We start from the raw sequence: 20,408 nt of genomic DNA on the forward strand, positions 1-20,408 counted from the left end.
TAAATCAAAGGCTTTCTTATGTCTTAAAATAGTATTTTTAACTAAGTTTTGTATTGAATTAAAAAGGTATTAATAATGTAAATATGTAATTTATTATGTATAAAACATTACAACTTTTCAAAAAAAGTTGAAAGATTTGTATCAACATTTTAATTGACCATAAAAATATATTATTTATAAAATATATTTTCAACAGCTTATTCATTACCAGCCTCGCTACCATCTTGTCATCTTGTTTTTGAGTATTTGCGCTTCATCTGCTGCGTCTATTCTCGTTCAAATAGCAACAGTCGAAACGTTAATTTCAATTGTTTTATTAAAAGTTTATTCAATGGTGCTCATAATCCCGTCGTGGTATATAACATAAAGCTAACCCGTGAATATAATAATATAGATACCGTGAATCTTACCATATACGTTCGCATTCGTTTTCATTCAGGGGGAATCTTTCTCAGGTGTATTCGTAGGTGCATTCGTAGCAAATGTAGCGTGAATGCTTTCCATATTCTGTCGGTAAAAGTGAATAGATGAAAGAAAAATGCGAGCAGCGAATTATTGGAAATGTTGCAATGCTGATGAGATCGGGGAAGTTAGCAACTCATTGAAAGCGGGAATTATAAAATACGATCCTGCTTGGGCTGCTACAATCCTGCTTTATCCTGCTTCAAATCCCAACCCAGCCACACCTACCAATTTTGAGCTATAGTTACTTTTATTTTAAGGCGCTTTCGGATGTCATACTAAAAACTCTAAAGTTACTCCTGAGAACAATGAACCTGCCTTATTTTGTTCAACTGTTCGGAATAATTATTTATGGCTTGGAAGCTTATACATATTTTAGGCAAATGAAGCAAAAAAATAGCAGCCAAAGCTGAAACTTATCAAGTTAAAAAAATCATTCATAATCTTAATGTGCGACTGATTACCAGGAATCGATTAGTTCTATTTTAAAAACGACAAGAGTGGCTGACATGGGGTTTGAAGCAGGTTAACGCAGGATTATAGCAGCCAAAGCAGAAACTTGTTTCAGCCATCCTGCTTTTATTGTGTTGCTATGTCTGACGTCACCAATCAGACTTAAACTTGCTATATCTTAAAAACAGCAAGTGTTGCTGGGACGAAATTCGCAGCAGGATTCAACAGGGGTAACAACGCAAGTAGGAAACAGTTTTGGCGATCCTGCTTCCCATGTGTTGCCAACTGGGAAGTCAACAACCAAAATAAAAGTAACTATAGCTCGAAATAGGTAGATGTTGCTGGGTTGGGATTTGAAGCAGGATAACTCGTAGACGTGACGTCACCACCTAGGGTTGTTGTTCCTTTTTCCACTATTATGTAAATATTTAATCAAAATGAAATAACATAACCACAGAAAAGTAATTGATACAACAAACAAATTGTAATGCGGATATCGAGTAAAAATTACCCTACTTAAAAGGTGGATAAGATTTTAATGCCCCGGTACACATTATCTGATTATATGAACGACTAGGACGTACTTCCCTAGAAAAACGTCTTTTATTTTACAACGCTTATGGAACGCAACCCTAGAGTAGCTATTTTGTCGGTCGCTGGAACTGGTACGTAGCGTTGGACCTCCGTAACGTCGCCCGATCTCGACCGCTTCGTCTGTCGCGAAGAGCTGACTGAGCATGAGCAACTGATACGACCTATACCGCGACGTACTTCGCTCCAGTGCCAGTGGTCGCGCGACTGTAGGAGCGCTCGTAGGGTCAAGTTTTCGTCGGTCGCGAACACGTAGCTTCGCTTTGATCGGTCGCTATTAACGTTGATGCTCCCGTTACAGTCGTTACGATACTATCGACATCACGATTTTCGGTAGGTACTAGACATTTTCGATTGATAATAAATACGTGTTAGGTACATTAGATAGTTACAAATAAACACTTTTACAAAAATAAGAAAAAATATGACCGAAAAAAAGGGAACAATTTAAGTCTAACTTTTCGACCAATAAGGAATATCCGTAGATAAAAAAAAACATACACGTAGATAAAGAAATTTAGCATATGGCGTAGGTATCTCGAATAATGACTCAAATTATGTTAATTTTTATAGTTTAAGCTTAACTATTTCTCAAGTAAATAGATTTTAAGAAAAAAATAGAAAAATATAATTATCTCACAAATGTATATATTTTAATTTAAATTCTAACGGCTATAATGTGTATCAGAAGTATATAAATTTAAATATTATTGGCAAAAATATAAAACTTATAAAAAGCTATTCTTCAGTATGAAGAAAAGATGGCGAATAAAATATTTTGAATACCAATAAATTATATTATTTTATATTTTTTATCTAATAGTTTAATTTTTAAAATTAAAAGCTAATATAACTAAATTCTTCTAGCCATCTGCATGTTGTTTATTATTTACAAATTTGTGGGGTTTATGAATTTGCACGGACACAGAGGTAACGGCAGGGAGAGGAGTAGGTAGGTACAGTGACCAGAAATACCGCATAGGCGGAAACAGCGACACTGCCACACTTTGGTGGGGCCTCGGTTACAAAATCGCGGTATTTCTCTGGAACGGTCGCTATTGTAACGCGACTAATGTGGACTCGGTATTCCCATCACTAATAGCTATAAATGCAAATAATTGCGATCGAATGGTAACATTCACCAGGTGTGTTCTCGACTTAAAATAAACGAATATTTAGATTGGTACGCAAATTTCATGTAAGTTCTCGGGCTGGGTATGAATAGGCTGTGCTTTTACTATATTATTAGCTTGGGGCTTATTTTAATAAATTGATAAAAAAAAACTTTAAAAATATTTTGGAAATTTCTACTTGACGTTTTTTTTCTTACCTCGTCTAATTCTTTCTCTAAAGAACAATCCGTCGCATTATGTCTGAAAGAAGAAGAGTTCTGTTTATTAAAAAAATCCGTCAATAAAATTTAGTGGAAAATGGTATTAATGGTTGATTTGACTTTATTGTACATATATCTATTTTATAGACCGATAATATAGCATGAACTGAATAATTTGTTGGCAAAGGTTCAAAATCAATCTTAGGCTTTCAGTATACAAATCGCGATGCGATTTCAAAATTCTTTATTGAAGGTTAAATTGAATTGTGAATAAAACAGAGTCTAAACTTTTATTTTTTAACTCTATAGCTATTACCTACTGATTGATTCGCGCCATATAGAGAAAGAGTTCAGAAACTCGTCTTCATTAGGTATGTTGCTATTTTTATCATTGGGATTGAAAGACAAATTACCTTACGGTCTATGTTCTGTAGTTTCCCCAAAAATATGTTGGTAACTTTCTTTCGCAAAGTAAAATGGAGGATGTCATAGCGCCTAGTTTGTAGCAGTTTTATACATAAATAATGAACAATGAACATTAAATTAAGTTCAAATAATAAACATGAAACTGCTGCGAACTAAAATAGGATTTATGAAATCACTCATTTTATGGACTAAGATATCTGTTGGAATTCCAATGATAGTAGAGAATATAAAAATATCAACTTATACTTACTGGAGAGGAGTACCAGCTATCTCTAATAACGAGCAGAAAAATCAATAACGCCAAAATAAACGCTAAGTTAGCTTTGCATTGTGAAATTTAAACGGGTCGGTCAAGTTTGCTCCCCGTACTAGGGGAGATTTAAAAATAGATATACCATTATTTTGCACACATTTTGCACACCATAAATGATATTTTCCACACCTACCTAAGAGAAACCAGAGCCCTTTTTTTAACCAAAGGGGGGGGGCAAACTTGACCGTTCCCGTCCATCTATTTCGAAATTGATTTATTTCTATGTACATCGATTCGGCTAATTTTGCACACCTATTTTTAAATTTTGCTCACCCTCCTGACGAAAGTTATAAAGGGTTGAAAATTTGAAATCCCCCCCCTCCAATTTGTGACTAAATTGAATTTTGTTTATATCAAACCAGTCAGATAATTATGCACAATTTTGCACACCTGTTTTTGAATTTTGCACACCTGTTTTGCACACCATCTTCATTAAAGTTATGAGGGTTTGGAAATTTGCAATATCCCCCCCCCATCAGCTACGAAATTAAATTTTGTTTATATCAAACAAATCGGCTAATTTTGAACAGCTATTTTCGAATTTTGCACACTTTTCTGACAAAAGTTATAATGTTTTGAATATTTGAAATTTGTCTCATTGTGTGTGAAGTGTCCCACTTAAAAAAGAAACATAAGTATGAGTCATATTTCGAAAATGATAGATCTCAGCGACGTGAAAATGTGTACGGAACTCAGATTTTACCTTTTCGATATGATATAGGATAACTGAGATATGAGGGGTGTCGAAAAATGCAAAATTTTCAAATTTGCCTGGTATAGGACAACGGTATAGCCCAAGTATAGGACAAGTAAGAGGACTAGGACAAATCTGTGTGTAGAATCTTTAGTTTCATAAATGATCTTCTCTGCAAGCTATTATTTATCGAAAAGGTGAAATCTAAGTTACGTACAGTTTTTCGCGTCGGTGAGATCTATCATTTTCGAAATATGACTCATGCTCATGTTTTTTTAAATGGGACACTTCACACACCATGGGACAAATTTTAAATATTCAAACCCTTATAAATTTTGTCAGGAGAGTGTGCAAAATTCGAAAATAGCTTTGCAAAATTGTGCAAAATTAGCCGATTTGTTTGATATAAACAAAATTCAATTTCGTAGCTGATGCGGGGGAAATTGAGAATTTTCAAACCTTCATAACTTTAATCAGGATTGTGTGCAAAATTCAAAAACAAGTGTGCAAAATTGTGCAAAATTATGTGATTTGTTTGATATAAACAAAATTCAATTTAGTTACAGATGGGGGGGGGTTCAAATTTTCGACCTTTTATAACTTTCGCCAGGAGGGTGTGCAAAATTGTGCAAAATTAGCCGCATCGATGTACATAAAAATAAATCAATTTCCTGACAGATGGGGGGGAACGGTCAAGTTTGCCACCCATTTAAAAAAAACGGTTCTGGTTTCTCTTTCTCTCTCTTTCTCTCTTTTAGCAAAAACTAAAAAAATGCGCTCTTAGAGATGATTTTGGGGTGGTTTGCACGGTCCGAGGGATGGGGACTTTTAGTATGTTAAGCCGTAAAAATTCTGCTTTAGGGGATTTTGTTCCACGAGCACCATAAAATTGAAAAAAAAGTTTCCTGGAATATATTTCAAAGATTTCGGATCGCTTTTTCGATATTGTTATTTTCCTTTAGGACAGTGTTATTTTAAGTTAATTTTGAACAGGACAAAAAAAATTAATAACAAAAATATTTTCCCATAAAGTTCATGAATATTTTAATTTAGACTTATATTTTTAATCGGTGTAGAAAGTGTGACGGAGAGAAGCTTATTATTATTCTGAATAAATGAATATCTTAATGTAGAGGAATTATTGAAGAAAACAAAATTTACAAAGATATGAAGGATGATGTTATCAAACAGGAAAGTTTATTAGCAAAATATATAAATACTGCAGAGTTTTAAAGTTAATTAATGGTTTAAACTTAAGAGTATTTTAACAAAAACAATAATTTTGTAAACTATTATATAAATAAGCCGTATCTAGATATTATAGTAGGTCAGGAAATACCGGATGCGTCTCAAAAGTGGCTCGCCCCTATAATTTTTTTATTTTTTCAGTTAAAAAAAGAGATTTGGTATGTTAATATATGACATAAATTAGAATTGATTGACGTATTCAATTGTCTTCGGTCACTTCCTGTTTCACCGGAAATGACTACAACTTTTGATTTTTAAATGGCAGCACTCTAAATAGAATAGAAAACAAATTTCTTGCAGTATAGGTATATAATAAAATTATATAAGGATTCTTGCCACTTAACTGCTTATATAGAAATTTAATTCTACGCTGTGTTTGTCATAATGTGGATGAACCTGCTCGCACTACCGGTTTCGGAGCCCCACTCTATCATCAGGTGAGCTTGGGCTGATCCACAAAATGACAACCACAGCGTAGAGATAGTTAATTCCGACTTGTCGGAAAGTGTCGGTTAGATATTAAGTCCCGAACGGGAGATAGCGGCCTGCGTGCAATTGTAGTACTTTCGTACCACCGGTACGCAACTATCGATAGTAAAAGGATGGTAAAAGGCTTTTTTTTTCAGGCAAGCCAAATTATAAAATAAAAAATAAATTTGTTGCAGTATAGGTATATAATAAAATTATATAAGGATTCTTGCCGCTTAACTGCTTATATAGAAATTTAATTCTACGCTGTGTTTATCATAACGTGGATCAACCTGCTCTCACTACCGGTTTTGGAGCCCTACTCCATCATCAGGTGATCAGAGGTCTATTTTATAATTTAGCTTGCCTGAAAAAAAGCCTTTTACCATCCTTTTACTATCGATAGTTGCGTACCGGTGGTACGAAAGTACTACCATTGCACGCAGGCCGCTATCTCCAGTTCGGGACTTAATATCTAACCGACACTTTCCGACAAGTCGGAATTGACTAGCTCTACGCTGTGGTTGTCATTTTGTGCATCCGCCCAAGCTCACGTGATGATAGAGTAGGGCTCCGAAACCGGTAGTGAGAGCAGGTTGATCCAAATTATGACAAACACAGCGTAGAATTAAATTTCTATATAAGCAGTTAAGTGGCAAGAGTCCTTATATAATTTACTCTAAATAGAATGACATATCATATGTCAACTTTTGACATTTTCGCATATTATGGTTTATTTGAAATTATAACTTGCGGTTCGTAACGAAGATTTGACTCGAAATACCAACTGTGTGGAATCAAATTATTCGTAAAAAAATGCTTTTTCAAAATATGCTATAAATATGCACCCTCGTTCCATTTGAAAAAATTGAGATATGATTAAAAATACGATTTGAGCATTTTCTAACTGGTCAGGACAAGACACTAAAACACTAGAAGATCAAATATTTTTTTTCAAGGCTCCTTGATTAAGAATTAGTGTTTTTAACATAGCCATGGCACTCTAGATTGAATTTTAAATTTTCTATCGAATAAAGTAAAAAAATATCGAGGGTGCCATTTAAAATTCAAAAGTTGTAGTGATTTCCGGTGAAACAGGAAGTGACCAAAAATAATTATTGAATACGTCAATCAATCCTAATTTATGTCATATATTATCATACCAAATCTCGTTTTTTTATTTGAAAAAATAAAAAAATTATAGAGCTGAGCCACTTTTGAGACGCACCCGGTATATACAATTTCTTTCTTTCTGTCCTACAGATAAATAAATAGCTTGGCTTAGATCGTTTTTCTGAATGTTATTTTCCTTTGTTTTTCTTATATCTACCGTTAATGCGTTTAGAGCTTACGACGATTCATAGATTGTTTTGTCTGGAACAAACCGATGTCCAGACAAAAACAGAAGAGAAAAATATATTTAGGACCTCTGACGAACCTAATGCCAAAGATCAGATGCAAAGGAATATACCTTTTTAGAATTACGCAAAACAAAACGAATATCAATAGCAAATTTCACATTATAGAACGTTCTTGTAATATATTTTTTTTAATATAAAATAAACTTTTTTCATTATTTGTTCGAATATCTAGAACGTCTTTATTCAAATTTATGTTACATATTTAATTTTCAAACAATAAAAGAAACGATACTGGAATGCACTCATCTACATGGTGATTCACGGCCATGGTATGTTAGACGTTTATGAAGAATCGTTGATAGGAATATTTTTTTTTGAAAATTTGGATTTTTGCATAAAGGCACCTGCTCCATATCTCTAAATTATTTTCTATGTTTGATTATTATTTCTATTATTTGATAACTTTTTCTACTAATTGGAAATGTCTACCACTAATTTTGGCGTTCTGAATGCTTACATTGAAATTAAAGGAACAAACTTCTACGCTAATTGAAGCCACTAATTTATTCCATTAATTGCGAGGTTCTGAACATAGATAAATGAAACAAGTTTAGATTGGAAAGTGCCCATAAGGACAATGTAAACACTATTTGGCGCTATTCTTGCAACGGTCGCGACCCAAAACTTTTGAAAATTTCGGAGCGGTTCGGCTTTTTCCGGAATTATATCGCCAACAGTTGTTTATTCAAATTTATTATTATTTTCGTTTAATTTTATAAATAAAATACAGTGTGTTGCATACAAGAAACTTTATTTTATATAAGGACGCATGTATGAAATACCTATGAAACATTGGAAACCGACGTTATGCCACGATCCAGGATGGTTTTTGCAGTTCACAGTTCACAGCACAGCGTTTTAAGTTTTTAATGCCACTTTTTCACAATTATCACCGGTTGGAGTAAATAAAACTTGAATTAAACTCACGAAATATGAGAGCAATAATTACTTTGAAAATGGACGCTATAAACACTTTTCGGAATTTCTTTAATGATTTAGATTTTGAAAGATTATTATGATCAGGGGCGGGAATCTTAAATATGCTGATAGAACGAGCGACTTTAGCGCCATCTACAACCGTTATCCCAACTAGTTTCCATTAGTATATCTATTCGGCGGTAGATGTCAGAAGCAGCGTATCAAAAAGAAAACGACGCGATCGACCGTCATCGATCGACGCCATTACTTGAGTTTGTAAACAACAACTTTCTACTGGAAACAGTTAAAGAGTAGTTTTTACGTGTTTTGTGCTTGTGTTGTGCTTATTTTGTATAAGTATCTTTTTCTTAACAATATAATGAGTCCAGCAAGTCGTATTCGTCCTTGTAGTGTTCCTGAGTGTAGCGATAAATTATCCAACAGGTAAGTTTTTAAAAACAATATCTATTAGGGTAGCAAAATTATTCAGCGCGATTACCCAATATTTACCTAATTAGTATAGAACCTTAATCAATTTTAGTCATCTTCTTATACTTGGCTAGTTTAAGTGTTTTGTTGTATAAATTGACATAAAATTATATTGTAAGATGTTTTTTATAACATATAAATAATATATGTTTGGACCTAAGAATATTTAACTACAAACTATTTTTCTAAACTGTTTTATGTCTTATTTCATAATCTAATTTTTTTTAATTTTTAGACACGCAATTCCATCTAATGTAAAGTTGAGAAATGTTTGGCTAAGCAGAATTCACAATAAGAAATTAACCGCGCTTTCTAAAGAGAAGACAAAGTTAACGATATATAAAGTTTGTAATGTTCATTTCGAGCCACAATGTTTCAGCAATAATAATATCTTATTGAGAAATGCTTTGCCAACATTATATATTCCCGGATATGAAAGAGTGGAAGGAGATTGCTTCTATAGAGAACCTTCTGTAACAGGAAGAGAAACTCCACCAAGGTTTATAGGTTAGTTTTTGTTTGAAAAAAATAAATTCTAAATTGAAATTTAAGAAAGAGGTATTAAGTTATATCCAATATATTGACTATAATATTATTTCAGAAGCTCTTACTTCCACACCATGTTCTGTCTTATCTAGCCCTGTAGGACATGTAAAAATTCCCCAGAAAACTTATGCCAAGAGAAAACTTTTTGTAACCCAGGATGAAATAGAGGAACCACAGCCCAAGATGCTAAGATTTGTACATAATACCCATAATACTGATGATAATTTGCAAGGTAATTTGATTTATATATAAATTTTATTGGTTTTAATGGTTTTAATGAAAACAATAGTCATTTTTTGAAAGGTTCTTTTGGACTTAAGCACGCACACACTGAGTGTTGGTTTTTGATTGGTGCTCAACGGAATTTTCTGTGTTTGCGAACGCTCAGTTTGCATCGGCAATTTGTTTTGTATGCGTGCGTGCGTGCCTTCACCAATTCGTCAAAAAATAAGTTTTTAATTTAAACGAGAGCCGAGAACGCAAACGAATACCGTTCGCGTACGCACAGCTCATGCGTGCTCAAGTCTAAACGCACTTTAATGTAGCATTTTTACTATATCATATTTTCCTAATTTTTTACTATGTATTTTAGACGGGCCACAGGCTTTAATATCCAAATTTCAACCAAGGAGGCAAGATATTGCTGATAGTTTTCAAGGTATTATTTTATTTACATATACTAATAATGACACATTTCAAAAATTATGTAAAATTTACTTGGTTATCTTGTTTTTTAATTTACAGCTTTATTTTCAAACATATTAGTTTTTAGTATCATAGTTATCTATAGCTATCTGGTTAAATATAATTTATAAAATAAAAAAAACATATATAAAATATTTTGTTTCAGAAGAACCACAGCCTTCAACCTCGAAACAAAATAAAAGGATAACCAAGAGGCAAAATACTGGTACTGTTAATTTTCAAGGTGATTATATTTTAAAGATTATATTATGAAGACTTAATGATTAAGCAACAATTACATATTAAAAATATTTGCGAAATTAAATTAAAAAATTCATTAAGCCGTCAACAGTCATGGTCTGATTCAATATTCTTGATCTGATTTTTTTTTACCCTACAGTATTTATTGATATTCTTTAATTATTGCTTTATAATATAATTTAGCTATTTTTATTGCCCATTTTGATAATTATTGTTTTTAATAATAATTAATAATAATTAAACCTTTTCATATATATTTTTAATCGAGTTTATATAAAAATTTTATTATGGTTGTCATAAAACGAAAGAAATGAAAATAAATACCATATGATGAAAAAAAAACGGCGTCCAGTTGGCTTTGAAATCGATGATATTTCCCATATAATTTTTCATATACATAAAATGACAGCGATCTTCATTTCCTAGCCATCGCTGACGGCGTTTTTTTTCCAACTTATTGTATTTACAATATTTTATAAAATATATAGGTGTTTTTTTATAAAGGATTTAGGGGAGGAGGGGTTATAAAATTGGTGTAGGACAAACATCTATATAAATATATCATCCTATTTTTTTTCTTTTAGAGAGTATCAATTTTCTAATTATTGTTTTTTGTACATTTTTTTAAAAATATTTATTTTTTTAAGAATCACATATGTCAAAAAATAAATATGGAAGGCCACTGAGTGAAAATGAAAAGGTTTTGTTGAGTAGGATATCCAGACTTCGCAAGGATCTAACAAAATCCAGAAAGATGACGACTCGTACGAAGCAGCGATTGATGAGAAAACAAATTAATATTTTTAAGGATGTCAACGAAACCACTATACAATTGTTCCTCAGCCAGGTAAGAAATCAAAAATTACATCCTAAAGGGAGACGTTTTACACTGGATGACAAAATATTTGCACTTTCACTGTTCAAACAAAGTGGTAAATCATACAGATTTATCTCAAAAATTCTTGCTCTACCTTCACGTAAGACTCTTTTTATTATGATTTTTGAAGATTCTGACTTTGACAAGAGAAAATTATTTCTGTTTTTGTTTGCCATTGTTCTTAGCGACCGCTATAGCAGCGTCAGATCGCGTATAACGGTCGCGACCCAAAATAATTTCGCGACCCAAAATTTTTACGGGCTTTCCAATCTAAACTTGTTGCATTTATCTATGGTTCTGAATGAAGCTTAGAGTTTACCATGAGTTTACGTGCCAAATTTCTAAAATTGTCATGGTAACGAAATTCTTGATATGAAACTATAATAATACAATTATTAATTTTTAAATAGCTCTACTAAAGAAACCGAAAGGTTTATGTATAAGAACATGATATATCGTTGAAAAGCAATTTTATTAGCCTTTTGATTTTTTTCATAGGGTTGAATTTAAAAGATATAGGGTTGAATTTAAAATAAGAAAGATTTGAGAAATTTCATAATAAACGGAAATAAATAATATTTTTGCTCTGCCTGTGTAATATCCATTATCCAACCCATTTATTTAGACAAATCAGATATATCGACTTTCGTTAACGTATAACCAAGTATAACACAAATTTCAACTTTAAAAATGTTTAATTCGTGATTTTACCAATGCTTATTCACGATCATGTTTTTGTCAATTTTACACATACATGTTTTAATTTTTTATCTCAAAAACTATTAGAGATAGGTATAGGTTAGTGTAGAGATATTACGAGATTTGAAAGTAGTTTTCAAAAATATAATGATATGCTGGGTGTTGCATTTAAAATAAAAAAGATGCTACCACTTTTTAAATGATGCGGCAACATTGTAATGCTGAAAATATTTTAAAAAGATGGAGCAGGTGCCTTTATGTAAAAATCCAAATTTTCAATTGGTTTTTAGGGTGTAAAAGTTTTTTTTATTTCGATTTTTTCTAAATAATTTCTGAAGTAACGTCAATATTTGGATGAAATTTGGTGTCTGGGAGTTTTTTGATACGAGAAATTTGATTTTGATGTCAATATGACTCCTACTTGTAGAGGGCGCCACTTATATATTTTAAACTTGTTTGAAGAGTAAGAACTTTTCGTCCGTACCTGCATAAAACTATATAGTTAGTTAGTGCTAGTTAGAGTTAATAGACTGAAATATCATAGATTTGAAATATTTTGTGCCAAATCATCACCCATCATCATTTTTTCGAAGAAAATTTTATGATTAATTTAAAAAAATAAACATTTCCCAAATTTATCATTTAAGTCAAATAACTATCTACTCAACATGTTTAATTTTTGTCAATAATGACTATTTCCATTCAAAATATCTCGGGAAGGGTTGTTCGTAACGATTTTTACCAAGAGACATTTTTCACCTAAAAAATTACGAAAATGTATATTTTTTCACTCAGTAGTTTTATACAGGTACGGACAAAAAGTTATTACTCTTCAAAACAATTAAAACACATGTAGGTGGCGCCCTCTACAAATAGGAGCCATAATGACATCAAAATTAAATTTCTCATATCAAAAAACTACCAGACACCAATTTTCATTCAAATATTATTATTTAATAATTTTTTTATTATAAATAAAAATGAAACTTCTACACCCTGTATCACCAAAACTAAGCATTTTATAACATGTATTTATAAGAACTTTTCTACTTTGTTTTATCTGCAAGAATATGCTACCGAAGTTACCGGAATACAGTTCGGACCACCTTGTATATTAGAAGAAATTGAAAAAAGAACTTTTCCGTTTAGCTGTTGTTTTCTGCGTGCGTCTCACTTGGATGATTTTTGGATAGTACCAACTTATTTAAAATCGGTTGATACGATCCAAGTGTCGTCCAAGTGGAACGCACACAGCCTGAAAGTAAATTTGTTCAAAGTATACTTGGACCGTGTCAACAGGGTTTTAAGGGTATATTCCCTATAAATTTGTTAAGTATAGTGTAAATTAGATATAATAATTATATACTTACGTTAATAGACATTCTTCAACTTTACTAACAGCTTTGAAACCTAGTATAGCAAATATAACTACACTGGCATAAATGGCAGTTATGGCGTTACATACTGACACTAAAATGACATCCCTGACGCAGTTATTTTTTGGTGTATTGTAGGAACCAAAAGCAATGAGAGATCCGAAAGCCAATCCAAAAGAATAGAATACTTGAGTGGCAGCATCTAGCCATACTTTAGGCTCTTTTAACATATGTACCTAAAACAATATTGATATATGATTAAGATGCGAAATTATACATATTTATGATAGCTTAAACTAACTGTAGTAATGTGTTAGTTAAGTTACAGTTATGGTACAAAATTGAAAAATTATCCATTAACTTAAGTTAAAATATTTCATTCAGAACTTCAGAATTAGTGGAATTAATTATAATTAATTAGTGGTTTCAGTTAGCGTAGAAGTTTGTTCCTCTAATATCCATGTAAGCATTTACAACGTCAAAATTAGTGGTAGTAATCATCACTTAGTGGAAAAAGTTAACAAACTTTTAACTTTTCCACTAATTATATTTCAAAAGTTGCGAGGAATGTCATTTTAGCCTTTGATTATTATATCATCCGTCAAGAGAAATTGTGGTTATAAATCAAATGTTTTTTGTTTTATAAGCTAAATATTAGACTTTCTCTATGGATACCACTGACTACCGCAAGCTGTTGCTAGGATATTCTATTAATTTTAATTGTGTTTTTAGCCATTGTGAATGGTCGTAAATTAAAAAGTATAAAGTGTAATTGAAACCACTAATTTACCCCACTAATTACGAGGTTCTGAATAAATCTTTAAAAATAATTATAAAACAAATCAATTGAAACTATTTCTAAAATGAAGAGATTGCTGTTATTTTTAGATTAGTATTATTACTCTTTTTATTGTATTATATATTTTAAATGACTTACTTTAGGTTTAAGCATATGAGCTAGTCCAGCCCCAGCGCCTTTTAGTGTCAAACCTTCTATAAAAAATATGGTTAACACTAAGTAGGGAAACATGGACGTAAAATACACCACCTAGAAAAAAAAGGGTGATTGGCACGTCATCAATATTATTTTTCATTAAAGTAAAGTTAAGTAAAGATTTCAGTTAACGTCTCCTTTTTGCTGCCATGAATCCGAACCGCGGTCGTCGGCCATATCATGGTCAGTGGCCTACCGACTTAGGAAGTGTCATAATTAACTCTTACTCACGAGATATCCGATCTCATCCGGCCTCGAACCGGCGCGGCGTGAATGAGCAGTGTGTATCAATAGATTTTACACTTTTCCCTTGCACGATACAGAGTTTTGAACCGGTTACCCGTTCATCCACCAGTATCGCCTTACGTCGCTTAACTTCGGTGTTCTAATGGGAACCGGTGTTTCAACGTAGCTAGGCCGTTGCCTATTTTGCATTAAATAATTTGCAAAATAAACCATTTTCAACAAAAGATAATTTTAAGGGAAATTCCATCTTATATTTTCTTTAGGTTATACTAAAAATTCCTTAAAAAATTAATCCCATTTCTAATTTCTTCTTTCTGTATTTTTTTAATGTATTTTTAACTCATTGATTATATTTTACTTTAATTTGTTCTCTCTATTCTATGAGTGACAAAGCCAAATTTGTTTTTTCTTTATTTTAAATTATTTCCGTCTTTTTTACTCCAAATATTTAAAGGTCTAGGTAGATGTTTTTCTAATATAAAATTTATCATAATTGCACGGTATTTGATACACACACTACTACCAGCTGCTCATCCTTGCTTATTTTTGATTATTCGCATTTCACGTGCTGAGCCTGTTCTCGTACGCATATCAGTAGTCAGAGTCCCTATTGTTTTTTTAAACAAAGTGTCAATGTAGCCCAGAACCCAATTTCATACATGACAAAATATAATATATACAAGCGAAAAGGAATATCAAAAGTACGTCTACTGGATACAGATCTTCTTGACTTTCATAGACACAGGGCTATGAAAGTCTAGTGTCACATCATGAATCACTGAGCGATTCCTTCCGAACAAATACAGGAGTTAGGCAGAGATGTTTCTTAGCGCCTCTCCTATTCAACATATTCATGGCAGAGCTTTCCATTATAGTGGACAGCAAACCGCAGGAGAGAGGATTGGGCATTAGGTACAGATTTGACGGCGGTCTGTTCAACATAAAAAGACTCAGGGCAAAAACACGTACAAAATTCATCACAGAACTTCAATACTCTGATGACTGCGCTCTAGTTGCAAACACGGTAAAACAATTGCAAGAAATGTTGAACACATGTACCTGGGCATACGAGGCTCTGGGCTTTAAGCTGAACTTCGACAAAACTAAAATCATGCGCACTCCCTCGGAAGATCACAACCATGCTATAAAAATCGGAGAAGAAATATTAGAATATGTAGCGGAATTCAATTACCTATCGGAAGTTTGATTTCGGAAAAGGCCAATATCGATGCAGAATTAAGCAGAATGTAAGAAAACCGCATACCAAAATCTTTGCTTTACGGTGACTTTGTAGACAGTAAGTGGAAACCGGGTGGACAACTGAAAACGTGCAAGCATATTTTCCACGAAAACTTAAAGGGGGTTAAGATGCTGAATGAGTAGGAAGAAGCAGCGCACAATAGAACGCAATGGAGGAGAATTGTAAATTCAGTTAACCAGCGACAACCAAAAAGTAAAGAGGCAACAAAGGAATGAGATTTTTTAATGCCCGGATTGCGGGCATTAAAAAAGAGATAGCGGAGATAGCATCACGTATCGGGCTTTTCAGTCACAGAAAAGCTCATAAAAGAAAGCACGTTGCGTGAACCATCTTCTAATGCGTGTTCTATACTCGGTAGCGAGTAATGGCAGTAGTATGTATGTATGTCTATGAAAGGAAATTCAAGAATGCATATATTTCGGTTTGCTGGTTTACACAATAATCTTTATACTAGATAATAAAGTAACGTACGAATCGATAATATCGTTGAATTAATAAATGTACCCATATAAAATTGTATCACATGGTATGGAAAATTCTGCTAGAGTATTAATAGGCCTGTGTTAGAAATTTTCCATTCCTGGGACCTGTATGCATTTAACCCCTTTTTGTACTCATTCTGTTTAATTTTTATTCTCAGGTTTAAAGGTAGCGTTATAAAAAATCTGGGAAGCAAAACTAGTATGTTTTATCGTAAACGGGATTTATTCAGAAACTTGACTGTAAATTATTATTTTTTTAGACCGAGTATTATAATGGTTTATGGTCTCTTTAAATATATGTTTATTTTTTTATAGCAAAAAAACCTGCATCTTACAAAGGAGTTTTCTAAAATTTAAAACGTTATTAAAAATAAGGATTAATTGTATACTATTGATTGTTTTGTTTAATATAATTTTGAATTTTATTTGGCGTACTTTCGAAATTCGCATTATTTTATGTTGAGACCCCTTCTCCCAAATTACTAGACAATACTTTAAAATTAATTCAACTAATGGGTTCTCTAGTATTTATGATTGAATTTATATCCAAGATATGGGGGGTCACTGAAAATTATATTTTTAAATTGAAATTTTACGTTTAGGAATATGGGATGGTTCAGTATACAAAAACCCACTACATAAAATATGATCGAAAAAAAAACGGCTTCAGCGATGTCTATGGAATGAAGATCGCAGCCATTTAATATGTAATATTATATAGGGAATGTCATCGATCATAATTTCCAAGCCGACTGGACGACGTTTTTTTTCGATCAAACGGTAAGTAAAAGTAATCGCAAAACAATTTCCGATGCACGTGATCAACTTTGAGTGACAAGCGATGGCGACAGCGCTGCCAGATTGTGATGGATTTATGTGATGAATCTTAAATTAAAATTGACAAACAATATATTTATTATACAGGGTGATCCGAATTGTATTCCGGAAACTTCGGCAGCATATTCTGCAGATAAAAATAGGTAAAAAAGTTCGTATAAATGTATGTCCTAAAATGCTTAGTTTCGGAGATACAGGGTGTAGAAATTTCATTTTTATTTCGATTTTTTTCAAATAATTTCTGAAGTAACATCAATATTTAGATGAAAATTTTTGTTTGGGAGTTTTTTGATTCAGAAATTTGATTTTGGTGTTAATATGACTCCTACTGGTAGAGGGCGCCACCTACATGTGTTTTAACTGTTTTGAAGCGTAATAACTTTTTGTCCGTACCTGTATAACACTACCGAGGGAAAAAATATACATCTCTGTGATTTTTTACGTAAAAAATATCTCTTTGTAAAAATCGCTACGAGTAATCGTTCTCAAGATATTTAGAATGGAAATAGTCAATACATGCCATTATTAACGAAAAATACATACGTTGAGTAGATAGTTATTTCACTGAAATAATAAATATGGAAAATTTTAATTTTTTTAAATTAATCATATTTTTTCTGCAAAAAAATGATGATAAAACAGTTTTTGTTGAACTTTTGGTACAAAAATATTTCAAATTTATGATCTCAGTCTAATAACTATTTAGTCAACATGTTTAATTTATGTCAGTGATGACAGGTATTGATAACTGCGATTCCAAATATCTCGAAAACCATTACTCGTAGCGATTTTTACCAAGAGACCTTTTATACGTAAAAAACGTCGTAAATGTATATTTTTTTACTCAGTAATTTTATACAGGTATGGACGAAAAATTATTACTCTTCAAACCAGTTAAAAAATATGTAGGTGGCGCCCTCTACTAGTAGGATATCAAAATCAAATTTCTCATATTGATATCAAAATCAAATTTCTCATGTCAAAAAACCCCCAGACACCAATTTTAATCGAAATATTGACGTTACTGCAGAAATTATTTGGAAAAAATCGAAATAAAAATGAAATTTCTACACCCAGTATCTCCGAAACTAAGCATTTTTGGACATACGACAACTTTTACTTATTTTTATGTGCAGAATATGCTGCCGAAGTTTCCGGAATACAGTTCGGACCACCCTGTATAATGTTTTAAAGAGTTTTACGTTTTATTTTTAATTTAATAACTAATATTTTAGTAATGACTTATTTTATTTGTTTTATAGCTTATTTTACTTATTACATATTGGCAAAAACTAGTCCGTTGTGAAGATTATTCATCGAATATATAATACATAATTATTCGAAGCGTTATTATGGGTTATTGATGTATTATTTATTGATGTACATCTTACAACGCCATAACTGGTAATAACAAGTAAGAGGGTGCTATTAATGCACAAACTAATAATCACAGAATTTAATAAAAACTAACTTTGAAAGTGGTATAACGTGCTTATCAATCAAACTTACTTCTCTGACTGCAGTCAAGTGTAATAAAGGACCTTTATTGTCACGTTCTCGTTCAAATTGTTTATCAGGGATGCTACAAGCTCTTTGCTTCGACTGTTTAAATACTTCGGCATATTTTCAACACACAATTTCAAGAAATGCAATACAAAAACTCGAAAATTTAGTTCTTAAAAGAACTGTTTGTGCTTAAAAGTCCAATTTAAAAAAAAAGACTACGAAAATAGGCAAAAAACGAGAATTGTTCAAAAAGATTCAACAACAACAACACGATATTATAGAAAATAATGACTGACATAAGATAATTGTCAAATAATAAAGGACAACATTGCTGAACACGACACAATATGACCAACCTTGGAACCTAGCGATAATAAAATTCGGTTTAACCTAATTTTTGCAGCTTTATTCTAAATAAAATATCTGTTATAATCATTTGCTCTAATAAAGTAAAATGAAGAGCTGCTCGGTATCTTAAATTATACAACAAATTTAAACATTTTTGCCAAAATTTTATTTAGTCTGGTTTATAGACTTTAGTGTCAATGTCGATATCATTGATGACGTGCATCGGAAAATGTTTTGCGATTACAATATAATATGTATAATGTTTTCTATTTGATATTTTAACTCTATTTTTTTTTTAAATATATGCAGTCAGCAGAGACAACAAAGAGATACCCGTACAGTAGAAAAAACACCCAGATAACAAATGACAAGGATTGAAACTGTGAAAACTTATTTTGTGTTAAATTAATTAATTACCTTTCCTGAACTCTGTATTCCTTTCATAACAATGAAAAAGACTACTATCCAGGCTAGTAGAAGACATAGGACAATCCACCATTTAGGAGCACCTGGTTCATCTATTGACGGACTTGCATCCAGCGTCACTCTATACCAGAAAAATGCCGTTGCTGAGGATTTCTCACACTCTTTTAGGGTAACGTTTGTAAGAGGATCGATGGGACAAGATTGCCAGGGTAACTCTAGCTGAAAATACAAAAAATGTTTATTAATATGTATGCTCAATTTACTTCAAAAATTATTTAATAATAGTATATTTTTTGGGAGTCAAAATGGCACTTTTTGTAGCAAGACTGTATGTTTGACATTATAGGCGAGGCACAAATAGATATTAGTGTGTAAAAGACATATTTATTGCACGACTCATGAGTTTTAATAAAAAAATATGCTTTTTGCACATGTTGCACACAAAATTATTTCTACGATGGAATTGAAATTCTTATTTAAATGTTTATTAAAAAGATTTTACAATAATTCACAGAATAATATTACCACAAACAACGACACTTCTATTTTTTTTAAGAACTTTCTTTGAGTTCATTTTAATTTTAATGTCGCAGTTTTTTTTTTCAAAAATTTACTAAGGTAATTTATGGAAAACTTCATTTCCAGTAGTTTTCTGAATTATATTTCTGCTTGTGGTGGTCTCGGGTTCTTCTTCTTCACTTAAAACTCTTTTCCGGAACGTTGCTGCGAGGTGTCCATTACTGGTACTTGGTTTATCTTTCAGGATATGACACATTTTTACAAAAATTTACAATTTTTTTCTCATTAGTTAACCCTCGAACGGGCCCGGCTGTAATTTTGTATCACAATTTAATTAATTTCGTTAAAACCAAATATCCAATGGACGTAGGTCGGTGGTGCCATTAAATATTCGAAGGGTCCAGTGGAAAAACGTTGAGATTCCATTTTTTTTCGAAATTGACATTTTGACGCCATGCGATAGCTTATAACGTGAAGTACTAACACACTAAACCTTACAGGGGATAAACAATGAGATTCCACCAAAAGTT

General features: G+C 32.1%; 1 protein-coding gene across 2 annotated transcripts in view; it reads right to left on the reverse strand.

Annotated features, from left to right (window-relative positions):
* LOC115874204 (sodium- and chloride-dependent transporter XTRP3) overlaps window positions 1–20,408 on the reverse strand; it is a 53,088-nt gene that overhangs the window by 15,079 nt on the left and 17,601 nt on the right. For both annotated transcript variants that reach the window (XM_030889300.1, XM_030889301.1), the window contains exons 3-6: window positions 19,351–19,578; window positions 14,197–14,307; window positions 13,254–13,495; window positions 2,837–2,879 (exon numbers count right to left, since the gene is read on the reverse strand). In XM_030889300.1, coding sequence (XP_030745160.1) covers window positions 2,837–2,879; window positions 13,254–13,495; window positions 14,197–14,307; window positions 19,351–19,578 — 624 coding nt within the window. The remainder of the gene's footprint in view (window positions 1–2,836; window positions 2,880–13,253; window positions 13,496–14,196; window positions 14,308–19,350; window positions 19,579–20,408) is intronic.

This window comes from Sitophilus oryzae, unplaced genomic scaffold (genome assembly GCF_002938485.1).
Source record: "Sitophilus oryzae breed Bouriz unplaced genomic scaffold, Soryzae_2.0 scaffold_1242_pilon_pilon, whole genome shotgun sequence".
NCBI lineage: Eukaryota > Metazoa > Arthropoda > Insecta > Coleoptera > Curculionidae > Sitophilus > Sitophilus oryzae.